The sequence below is a fragment of the Neolamprologus multifasciatus genome, chromosome 23 (assembly GCF_963576455.1).
Source record: "Neolamprologus multifasciatus chromosome 23, fNeoMul1.2, whole genome shotgun sequence".
Taxonomy (NCBI): Eukaryota; Metazoa; Chordata; class Actinopteri; order Cichliformes; family Cichlidae; genus Neolamprologus; species Neolamprologus multifasciatus.
This window is the reverse complement of record NC_140460.1, coordinates 22,058,659-22,071,425: the sequence shown is the minus strand read 5'-3', so window position 1 is coordinate 22,071,425 and position 12,767 is coordinate 22,058,659. Positions and strand designations below refer to the sequence as shown.

General features: G+C 39.9%; 1 protein-coding gene across 3 annotated transcripts in view; it reads right to left on the bottom strand.

Annotated features, from left to right (window-relative positions):
- LOC146491525 (receptor tyrosine-protein kinase erbB-4-like) overlaps window positions 1–12,767 on the bottom strand; it is a 361,361-nt gene that overhangs the window by 44,132 nt on the left and 304,462 nt on the right. For 2 of the 3 annotated variants that reach the window (XM_085152628.1, XM_085152630.1), the window contains exon 20: window positions 9,566–9,751. In XM_085152628.1, the coding sequence (XP_085008754.1) occupies window positions 9,566–9,751 (186 nt within the window). The remainder of the gene's footprint in view (window positions 1–9,565; window positions 9,752–12,767) is intronic. The other variant, XM_085152629.1, reaches the window with a different exon arrangement.

Sequence of the window (12,767 nt, the reverse complement as noted above, 5' to 3'; positions counted from 1 at the left end):
AGCCTGAGGAGAGAGATCGTGAATGGACGACAGAGAGGGAAAGGGGAGAGGGGAGCCAAATTAAAAGACTACTGTAGCCCCGCATACAGTCAGTTTCAAACCCATATTTAATTCAGTGATTGATTTGTTCATTAAAATACATCCCATTACTAATTATTCCATTAATAATCCAATACCTAATGAAAAAAAATGCTCCTAATATGAGTGTGAGAGGGAGCGGGAAAAAGAGGGAGGAGAGAGATTCACTGAGTGAGGGATAAAGAAGAGATGCAGAAACAGATAGGAGGACACGTGTAAATACGAGCACAGCGGAGTCGTCTAAGGATCTGAGGGCTGGAGTGGGAAATAGAGACACAGGACCACACAAAATAAGAAAACAAATGATAACATAGGCACAAATGAGGAAAGACAGGAGATGTGGGGGGTAACGAGAGAATTAAAGAAGGAATTTAAAGTTAAAAAAGAAGATTCACCAACGTACTGTAAAACGAATGGCAGAAAACAGAACAGGAAAATACAGAAATATAGAAAACAAGCAAGAAACTATAATAAAAGAAAATGTCAAAATTAAGTCAGAAGGAAGGAAGGATGGGAAGACGTGTAAAAAGGATATGGGAAGAAAAGAATTAGTTAAGAAAAAACTGAAACAGATGAAAGGAAAGAAAAGAAAAAGGAAGTAAGAGACAATGACATGGAAACAAAATAAGAAGAAGAATGAAAATATTGTGGAAATGAAAGAGAAAGAAGAAGGAAAAAGAAATGAAGTGGAAAGAAAAACAGAACGGAAGGAAATAAATGGAAATGGAGCAAAGTAAGGGGAAAGGGACGGATAAATGAAAGGAAGACAGGTCAGGGTTATGATGAAAAAACAAAATCGAATGTGAAGAGAAAAGGAAGAAGGGCATCAAAAAGAAAAGAAGAGGAAAATGAATGAGTGTAATAAAAATAGAAAACAGAAAGAAAGGACATAAAGAGGAAGTCCTGGAAAAAAACGAGGAAAAGAAACAACAGATGAGTGAGGAAAACCGGCAGAGGGATAAAGGAAAGAGCATAAAAAGGAAAGGAAAGATCGAGACTTATAATTTAGAGGCTATTCACTCACATCTAAAGAGACCTCTGTGTGCAAGTGCATGTGAGCGTCAGTCATTGTGTGTGTGTGTGTTCGTGTGTGGCAGTGGGAGTGAAACAGCCCTGAGTGTGGCTCTAGATTAATGGGGGCCATTATCTCAATGCCCAAAACACTCAGTGATGAAGAGTCACTGCCTGGCGACAGGCCTCGGCCAATCAATTTATGGCACAGCAGTCACCTGCCCGGGTCAGAGCCCACATACGGCGGGTGTTTGTGTAGTTGTTGTGGTAGCGGTGCTGGGGGGGACTGGCAAGTTGCCACCACGTTACAGTATGGTGAAAAAGGAAAAACAGCCTTCCTGTGCCAGGGTTTCATGGTTTTGGCAGCATGCACAGATAGCTCCATAACTGTTCTGGGAACTAAATTATAATTATATTTTATTCAAAATAATGTGCTTGTTCAGGTAGTTGTACTTTAGAATTCCCAATTAGTTTTTTACGGCCTTAAAGCTACACTACACTGGATGTTATGGACAATTCTTAAGCAGGACTGCATGAAACAATTAAGGAGCAGGACCCACAAAGTCCAAACTGTTAACCCCTTCAGGAAGATCATCATATTTGGGGCAATCGTGGCTCAAGAGTTGGGCGTTCGTCTTGTAATCCGAAGGTTGCTGGTTTGATCCCCGGCTCTGACAGTCTCGGTCATTGTGTCCTTGGGCAAGATACTTTACCCGTTGCCTACTGGTGGTGGTCAGAGGGTCTGGTGGCGCCAGTGTCCGGCAGCCTCACCTCTGTCAGTGCGCCCCAGGGTGGCTGTGGCTACACTGTAGCTTGCCATCACCAGTGTGTGAATGGGTGGATGATTGTGTATAGTGTAAAGCGCTTTGGGGTCCTTAGGACCAAGTAAAGCGCTATACAAATACAGACCATTTACCATTTATATGTGATGATAAACTTAGTATTCAGCTATGACCCAGACCCCAAAAAACATCTGCTAGTCTAAAAGCAAAACAAGGTGCACTGGGTCAACAGCACGCTCGCCATGAGTTCTAGAAGTTATGTCCAGATGCTTCTGAGGGAAACACCACCTGACCCAAGTGCACCTGTCCACAAAGCACCAAAAACAGCATTTTAAAGCAATACTGACACAATCTTTCCTATTTGGGAAGGGGACAGTGGCTAAATTTGTATCAGGGATGTGTTCTTAACTTTTAGAGGCAGATTTATGAAATGCCGTTCAGGCTCTTGTATTGCTTTGATTGCATTTTATACACATTAAGATAGTCCAGCCAGAACCTCATAGATTTTAAACAGATTCAGCAATTCCTCAACAGATAGCAACAAATTTGGTGCAGATAGTGAAGTAACTGTAAAATGATACAGGTGCTTGGAAACATTCCTTTTTATAGGAATATAACCAGAATACAACCAGTTGGCAGCCAGCTTTGAGTCCCCTATGGCAAAGGGACAAAAGAGTTAAGCCCATCAGTGCAGAGTGACTCAGACTGATTCCAATGTATTGGCTCTGTCTGCACTCATAAAGTAGACAGAAATTATTTGCAAAACAGAGAATGAATGCAACTGGTGCCATTTGGAATTTGGTCACTTAAAGACAGGCTCCCTCCCACCAGCCAACCTGTGTAATTGTGTCCACAGGCACAATAAAGGGCGATCGTGGCTCAAGAGTTGGGAGTTCGCCTTGTAATCGGAAGGTTGCTAATAATAATAATGAATGTAATCATTACTCGCCCACTGATTTTTCCTAGAAATGTCATGACAAGATTCCTCAAGTTGCTCCACCGGCACTGCAAACTCGTTACAATCAGACTAAATTGCATTTTTTTGGTCTGCACGTTGCATGTAATACTTTCACCACTGATAATAGAGTGTACTGGTAAAACCTCTGCACATAATTTTAGCAAATCTTGAAATTTCTGAATTTGTTATTAAATAACTGTGGCAGTTGTACTTCAGTTAAAAAAAAAAATTGCTTGACATTTTCCTGAAATCTGCTTGTACGCAGTTTAGATGAGAAAGCCGGTAACACACTCATGTCTGTTCATTCAATGTGAAGTTGGAGCCACTGGTAGTTGAGCTTAGTTGAAGGGTAACACCAGGCTCTCGCCAGTGTCTGAAAAACAACCGGACATACATGAGTCATCCAGTCCAACTCTCACCAAGTAGTTGAAGCAGGTGATTTCACAAAATGTCAAAGTGTTTCTCTGTAAAGACCTGACTTTCACTGCTAGTACTCATGATACAATGGGGTGCGTTTGATGAATGCGTATGCAACAGTTCACAGTGGATGCTTGGTCTGGTGCCATATGTCGAGCGACCTTTTGTAAGCTGTTTCTTGAACTCTCTGTTTTTTGTGTTTTTTTATATACCTTTTCCTCCCACCTCTTTCAAAGCTAACTGAAGAGCAAGGGGAAATTATTTTCCCCTTTGCTAGAAAATTGTGCGTCTTCTGAAGGATGCTCTTTCTCCTGGAGAAGAGGTTCCTCGTCATTACCTTGAGAGTGCCAAGATCACTCAGAGAAGATGGCTCTGAGTTATTTATTCGGCTCACACGCCCAAACACACACAAGCACGTGCCCAGATAGACAGGGACGCAAAAACACACACCACAGAGAAATTCAGTCTTTTTCTGGCTTGAAAAATATCTTAGAGCTATGTGATGGAGGACCTGTGAGGAGAATCCAAGAGGCTAACTTAACACAAAAGAACCACGCTACCTGGGTCCCCCGCTGTGAGCATTTTTAACTCCGTGCACTGGGCTTGTGTGGCTTAGAAAACCCATGCTGCTAAATGGGCTCCCTGCAGTACCTGGCAACACCTAACTGTAAGAATGGGGTGGGGCTCATAAGAAGTCAAATTTATTCTCTTCTATTGGCTCAATACCACACCAGGTCATACACATGACTATACCTTTGAAAGGCAACCATTTTTTTTTGTGTGTTCCAGCATGAGCTTTCTGGTTCAAACCCAAACACAACACATCAATTTTTCATACCCATACAAAAAAAACACAGCTATGTTCACAGTCACTCATGTGAGACTTCCTAAAAATCACTGATTTTTAAAAGTACCTGTATATGTACCTTTTAATTAGAGAACATCAGACATGGGTTTCTGGGATCAGTTCTGATACTTCTCAAATAAAAAGTATTCAGTTAGCAATATATGGACCTATATTCTTCACATTTCTTACAAATCCATGTAGTATGCTAGAGCTACACTGAAAAGGGAAAATAATGGGATCACTCTGAATATACTTGGTTATAGTGGGCATATACATGAGGTAGAGTAGGTCATCTTTTAACTGGAAGGTTGGTGGTTTGATCCCTGACTTCTCCATTATGCATGCCAGATATCCTTGGGCAAGATACTGAACCCCAAGTTGCATCCATTGGTGGGTGAATATTTGAAGGAAAGCACTTAAGCATAGAAAAAAAGTGCATGTTTGACTGGGTGACTGTGGCATGTTTTAACTGCTTTGAGTGTTCAGGAACAGAAGAAAAGGACTATATATAAGGACCAGCCCATTAACCGTGCAACTAGCAGCTTGGATTATAAATACTGGCCTCTCAGCAACTCGGGTTGACAAGCTATTTGATTTTTATTTCTAGACTGCACCAAGCTTTTTCATTTTTTTAATCAGGCTGTTGAAAAGTCAAATTGGAAGCTGAATTCATTAAGCAGCTTGGTAGAAAGATGTGTTCATTTTTGATTAAGTGTGCTTCAAGCTGATATTGGCAACACTGTTTCAACCGAAGTCTGCATAAGAGCATCTCTGAACGCACAACACAGCGAACCTTAAAACAGAAGACCACACCGAGAGCCACTCCTGCCAAATAAGAACAGGAAACTGAAGGGAAGGAAAAGGGAGTCAACCCTGGAAGTAGCAAGCTGCAACTAATAAAGTCTTTCTTCTAAATGCTTATCTTAAAAAATATTATTTTAAACTCGGAATCACACAAAGCTAAATGAAAAAGAAGCTGGAAATAAAGAGTACAGGTCCCCTAAATCCTCTGACGAAAATTAAAAGTTCCAGTGCCTTCGACGATTATAACTCATCTGAGAGTCACCCCTGAGTCAGGACTCTTTACTCTTTGTTAGATTTTTTTGTTTTGTTGATACTCTACCTTGGAAACAAAATAAGCCTTTCAAACAACACACTGAGATGCTGCCACTGCAAATGTAGTTCTCAGTGATGAGTCATTTTAACATTGCAAACCATGGCCTGTCATTAAGCCCCAGGTGGTGACAATCCAGCCAGCGCGCTGATAGCTGCTAGTTATTGATAATAATGGAAACAATAAAGGGAAATACAAGCCTGTTTAGGGCTAACAGGAACAGTTTGTCTCTATTCCTCCACTATGCCAATTCACTAATTCACTCAATAAAAACAAATTATCCAAATACGATTTTCAATCAGACGAGCAGCTTCATCCCAACCCTACATCAAGACTGAATAGCTGTTATTGCTACTGGTCACAATCAGTTGAATGCCACAGTACAGGAAGGGTAGAGGATGGTTTTGAATAGTCTCCCCTTGCTCTCCATCGCCTTCAAAACTACCACAACCTGACATTTCCCCTCCTGCTACCACAGGTGAAATTGAGTCCAATTACAGCAATAAGTACCTCCTTAAGTAAGCTGTTCCTCAGTATCTTGGGAATCATCTATCATTGGAATATAAAGGGTTAAGCCCTCTCACGATAACCCACCTCCCACTAACCCTGTGAACCCGAAGCTCTCATCGCTGACTCAGAGTGATGAAACAAGAGAATACTTTGCCAATACAAATCAATTCTGATAAAAAGTGCTTTAGAAACAGGCAATTATCTGAAGAATACTCTGTGAATGGCTTTTCATGGACATTCTGAACACACAGTTATGAACACACAGTTATGAACACACAGTTTTGTCATGCTATCACACCAGTTTGCAGGGGTTAATGTTAACATTAGTGTGGTGTTAGTGTGTTTATAGCTGAAAACAGGGCCTGCGTGTATAAGAACAGTGTTTGGTGCAGTAGGCATTTCTAACTGTGGTTTTATTTACTACACAAACATTGCTTTAAAGTGCACGTGTACGTTATTTGATGAAAACTTAAGCAGAACCAGTTTTTGAGAACAAAAACCAGCACTGCCCGTGTAGAGTAAGGTCCGTGTTTGACAGCTTTATCAGTTTAGCAGCAGATACAATAAAAGATTAGCAAGTCATCAAAGTAATGATAAGCAAAAATGATAGACCTGCTGGAAGAGATGAAGAGCCATTCAGGCTCTCACTCACTACATATGAAAATCAGATCACTGCATAATAAACGTAATATATTATATGGTAGGCAAAGAACCAGAATCTGGTTCAGTTTGCAATTCAAATTGTATTTACCTAACTACAGTTGACTGAACTTTGACTGCGTACGGGTTAAAACTCCGATTGGATATTAAAAAAAAAAATGAACACGTTGGCTACAAAGCTAACTCACAACCACAGGTTCTTATCTGATGTCCTCTGTTTGATGTTTTTAGTTTCTCCTCATTCATTCCCAGACTGTAGACAAGCATGTTACATGTCTGTCTGATGACCCTACCTGGTGGGTCCCCATATTGCTAGTACTTTATCTAGCAAAGCGTTGCTAAAGAAAAAATAAAAATAAAACACTACTCAAATACTATTTCATACTAAGAGTTATCATCAGATTAGATACTCATTTGCAACAGTATCGATACGAACAGTGCCACCTTCAGTTGAAACACAACTTCAAACAGCACCGTTGGTAGCAGCCCCTCTCCTCACTAGCAGCTGAACGCATGAAAAGTAGTTAATATCAACAGACTGAACTACACTTTATGATGAATTACAAAAGGTCAGGAAAGTTCCTGTTTGAACAGTACTAAACAGTTATCCTAAATGTCAACCTGGCCGGTGCACACATTAACATTGGCTGTTTAACAATTAGCAGTTACCTGCTAACCACATTAGTCGATCTATTAAGTTCTTTTTACAGCAGAGGCCATGGCTGTGGCTAATTATGTCCTCTGTTTGATGTTTTTAATTTCTCCTCATTCATTGCTAGACTGCAATGAATGACCATTGAATGCGACAGGAAGTCATATTTGTCTGATAAATGGCCCCAGTCAATGGGTTCCAATGTTGCTCCTCCTTTTCAAGACCAGGGTCCAAAAATCAATACTAGGAAAAATTATTGGATCAACATTATCAACATTATCGATATGAACAGTGTCAACTTTGCCTCCTTCAACTGACACAACTTCCCACAGAACCGTTGCAGACCGTCAGGTGCACAGCCCCTCCCCTCACTAGCAGCTGAACACGTGAACAGTAGCTGATGTCAAAACTAAACAATTTATGAGGTATGTTAGATGTCTGTAAATCTTCTGTTTCAATATTAAAATATTAAACAGTTATATCATAAATGTTGACATAGCTGGTGCACATGCTAATGTTAGCCATTAAACTATTAGCAATTATCAGATAGCAACACTGGCTGATCTATTAAGTTATTATAATGGTAGCAGCTAGTAGCCATGGCTTATAATAAAAAGATAATATTAATATTGGAGCTAGTCAGCAAAGATTATTAGTGCTGCCTATTGGTAACATTAGTAGTGTTAACAGAATACATTATTCCCACTATTCCTAAGTCCAGAGATTAAAAAGATATTAAGTACAAAAAAAAAAAGATTTTTAGAAATTCTATCAGCAAGAGCATCTTAAGACATAGTTGTCATATATCAATTCATTGTTACATCAGAAAAAAAGAAAACAGTGATGTGATTGATGTATTATTCTCATCTTTACAAAAAACAAAGACTGTGAATTTTTCTCCTCTTGCGGAGTAAAAAATGATATGAATTGTTGGGTATTTTCCCGAGTATTATATTTCGTTTGAAATTTCAGCGATAATCCTAATCGAAAGAGTTTGTTAGCATAATGAAGTACGTAAACTTTACAACTATATTGAGATATTTTTTAAAATCCCCCTGTTTTTCCCCCTTATTTGCTTCATGAGACTTTTTCCACTTCAGATTCTGACACATTTTATATTTGGGGTTGCGTCAGAAAGGGTAACAGGTGTAAAAATCTGCCAAATCAAATATGCAGAGCTACCCGCTGTGGCAACCCCTTGGGGAAATGGGGCGCTGCCAAAATGGAATCGGAAAGCTTGCTCACTTCCTTTTGAAGTTGGATTAATGGCATAAATGAAGCTGTGTTTTTCGGACCATCCCGACTGGTTTAGCGCAGATACGATGGAGTTGTTCACTTTGTCCAAAACCTCTAATGTATATCCAGACCAACCAGCTAGTGAAATAGCTACAATTTTAAATTACAAAAACATTTCCTGGAGGCACAGTCGAGCTGGTTCCTTTGTCTCTTTGCTCGACTTAAACCTCGACGGGCAGAAGCGCTCAGAATCCAAAACTTTAACAGCATTAAAGTCAAAAGTTGTTCCCTTGTCTTAACTGCGATCAGCGTGATCAGCGGTAAGTCAGACTTCTGTCAGATCCTCTTTTGCATGTACCGCTTCCAAAACTGATGGGGGATGCCTCTGTATCACAGCAGATGTCTGCCTGCACAGCATGTAATTGCAGCCAGGCACCCCACTGCCATCCCAGAGTTATAACTCAGAGAAGTTAAATCTTACCAGGCAGTTACACTATCAAGCACTCTGGCTGCATCAACCTAATTTGCAAACAAAACACAAATGTTCTTTGGGTAAGCAAAAGCACGCACACAGTATTTCAAGCCTTACTGCTGTTTCAACAATTCTGAGTGCAGATTTTGTTTGGGAAGCGAAGAATGGGTCTGTAATTTAAATGTTTGTTATGACGCTGAACGAATAATGTCAAATGCTTCAAGGACAAGCTCCAAGGCAAGCTAGGCCTCGGTCTTGCTCACCGTCAGTAACCTATCATGTCATTTAAAGGGCTGTGAAAACTGATTTACACCTGAATTTCAACAGCAACACACTGCGGCGCTCTATATTGTTTTTCAAATGCATGCAGCTGCTTTTTTGATTTTTGATTTTTTTTACGACTGCTCTGGGTTTGCATAATGTAGATGTTTATACAGTTCCACAAAGCCTGGAAAACAACAACAGAAACCCGAGTAAGTAAAGCATCCAACTGAAAGGTCGGCAGCTTAGGGACATTTGTGTTTGTGATAGCAGCTCAAAAACTGTTTTGAAAGCTGTTTAAATACAAATTTGGAAAGTGCAATGAGATCATATTTTAGAAAAAAAATCACACTCGTTCGGTTTGACACTGCACTTGGCAAGCCTCTCCATGTCACCTTCAGCCAAATTTTTGGCTGGGGATGAAAAAAAAAAAGGCAGACTCGTCCAACAAGAACACAAAGCCATAAAATCCAATACCGTCCTCACACCTGCCAGCAGTACAGTAATGCACAAACACCACAGCACAAACAGACGCCGTCCTCTTTCGACCTGATTATAGTCATTTACCTTTGCAATTTGGACACACCAGTTGAGCAGCAGCTGCGATCCAATGTTGTCCTTGTGCTCGTGCACATAGTCGAGGAGGCAGCCGTGGGGCATGAGCTGGGTGACCAGCTGGATGGTGGGGCTCAGGCAGACACCGAGGAGACGCACCAGGTGGGGGTGCTCCATGCTGGCCATGATCAGGGCCTCCTGGGTGAGAGGGGGGGAAGGAGGACAAAAATGGACTAAGAAGACTGCAGACTTACAGGGTTCAAGAAACTTCTCTTCAGATACTTTGGAGCTTCTTTGCTTTCTGTACTATATTTGTGTCGCACTGAACAGAATTTTAAGCTTGCAGCTTCCCCCTTTGACATTTTTGCGTAATTTCAATATCATCAAATTGTAGGCATATATATTTTTGTTATTTTTAGTTGGCACACTGAAATCTGAAAAAAAGAACCTGATTCAAAAGGTGGCAATGTGTGAAAATTTATTTGAAATCTAGTTCCTGAAAAGTTGCTCTTTAGCATGTGGAAACAAGCCTCACTGGGCTGTTTGTGACCTGGTTAAAAAGTTTAAGGAAACACATGAAATTGTGACCAACATCCTCCTATACGTCACAAAGTCATGACCATTCAATAAAACCTCCACCAATTAAAATGACGGACAACAATGGAGAAACTTCCTGCTTCTTTTTCTAAACTATTACTGTACCTGCCCACTCTGGAGTATTGTCTGATTAGTCTGTGTTTGGTGGTTGCTAGGCAATGTGATGACATCATAATATATCATTATATATATATATATATATATATAATATAATTCAGGTTTAGTAGACATAATATCCAGAATTAAAATGATCTGCTGCTTTTTTCAGAAAAGTCATTTCTTTCAAAAAGCTACAATTGGGTCACTTTAGCCTGTTCATGGTTGGTTGCAGGGCAACATGTAGACATTATAAAATGTAATAATACATTAATAATACATACAATAAAACAAGAGCCTTCAGGTGGCTGAGGTGTACCTGTATGCCAAGTTTGGCTGTTCAACTCCTGATTCTTTCTTCTTTTCCATTGGGATAGTATTGGTATTAGCATTATTAAGTATTAGCACAAGCCTTTTTATGGAAAAAAAAAAGAAACTGAAGGAAATTAATGAGGGGAAATTATTTTTGTGTAGCAACAGTAACAGTTGGTCCTTTCCAGGGCACTGAAATCTGATATTTTGAAAAAAGTTAGCATCATCAAGACACACACAGGGAGCCGTTTGGCACTTTGGTACCTTGATGCACTAGCTGTGAAAATACTGATGCTGATTAAAGAGGGAAACAGTTAATTTTTAGATGTTGGAAAGATGGTGATGCAATGAGACGAGTTTATCAACCAGGAAACTGCCATGTTTTCACACACTCAACATTCACATTATTTCACTGAAGTCTTTGTGGTAAGATTTACGCAAACACTGAGGTTTATTTCAACTTAAATTTGATATCATAGGAACTAGAGATTTGTGCACTACTGCACAATGATACTTATCTAGTGATATTGTGTGGATAAAGGCACACCAAACATCAATATTTTATTACATAAATAAAAATATTACAAAGTACTCATCTTATGCAGTGCCATCCTGACATAATATTAACTGAGCGCCCTTATATTAAATCAGCTCAACTGAAAACCATCACATACTAGACACAATTAGCCTGATAAAGCTACCTCGTACTTCAGAGCAAGTTAACGGCTCAGGAAGGCGAGTAAAAAAAAAAAAAAAAAGGACAAAAATCAAAAAGAAACAACAGTGACCCGTGACTAAATAGCTGCCCAGAGTTTGAGGGTGTTGAACACTCGTGACCACTTTTGATCTCAAGGCGACTGCACAGGTTGCCTGATAGGAGGCAACCTTTCTGCAAACAATTGCAGTCTGACTTGGACTGCTTGCAAACACTATCAGAGAGATTGTTAAAGGTCTGCAAATAATTGCTTTCTGATTTATAAAAGCAGACAAGTTGCAAACATGTTGCTATCAGTCTGATTGAATCTCAATTTATTTATTTATCACAGTTAATCGCTTATGAGAAAAAAACTGCATTTAATTGCCAACTTGACGCCATCCAATCACAGACTGGTTGCAGACTGACTGTGTTACGTCAACATTTATGGCAGGTTTTAGTGTGCTTAACAAGCCTAATTTTACAACACAAAAATAACGGAGGTGATATAACCTCACTGAATAAAGCAGGTATTGACAACGTTTAACTCTAACTCAAGTCACAATAACATTGTTTTGTGTTGGGTGATTCCCGCCTCTAATGGGAACCCATACAAACAAAACTTGACGACTTTAACTCTTTAAAGTTGTCAAGTTGTCAAGACATTCCTGTTTCAACATTTCCGTAAACCCAGTTTTTTAAGGCACTGACGCCAAAGGACACGTTGTCATAACATCTGACAATACATCAGTATCTGACGCTCTGGGCTGAAAGTATGTTGGAATCTTTATTCTGGGTTTTTGTAGGAAAGCAATCAACATTATAAATATTTAGTTTATTGAGCAGCATTATGTTCTATTATCCTTTTTTTTTTCTATGACAGATCAAGCTGTTACCCTTGGATAACACTACAGTGTCTACCAAAGAATTCCTAATAGAAATGAAGTTAGATGCATAAATTAATATTTGTGAGATGATTACTATATCTGCATGCACAGCATCTGCCCTGAGTAAACTCATAGTGAGAGAAAACCCTGCAGAACCCTTCTTCAAAGCTGCACAAACACAGCCTTTTTAATCTATATTTTAGCATGCACAACACACAGAGGTGCTTAAATGTTGCTCCAATTAAAAGAAAAAAACACAGTGAAACGTGCATGCTTAGAATCCACGCTGCTGTCTAACACAAAGTTGCTGCGCCTCTGATTTCAGAAGCTGCTTCAGAATTTCTCGCTCTTGTTGTCATTTTGGCGTGTAAATACATTTTCTGTCCTCCCTCTCCGTCTCTCTTTGCAGCAGATGGACGCAGGGGTCTGAACAGTTGGGAGTCAACGTTGGGTAATTGTTATTGCGGCGCTGCGAGCAGAAGGATGTGTGCCGGTGATGAAGTGTTATGATGGCGAGGACCGATACTTGTGGCCGGCGCGTATACGTGTTACGGCTGAGCAGAAGCTGCACTTCAGTGCCATCGCTCAGAAACACTCACTTCACTCGTTCTCGTCTCCTATTGCCTCT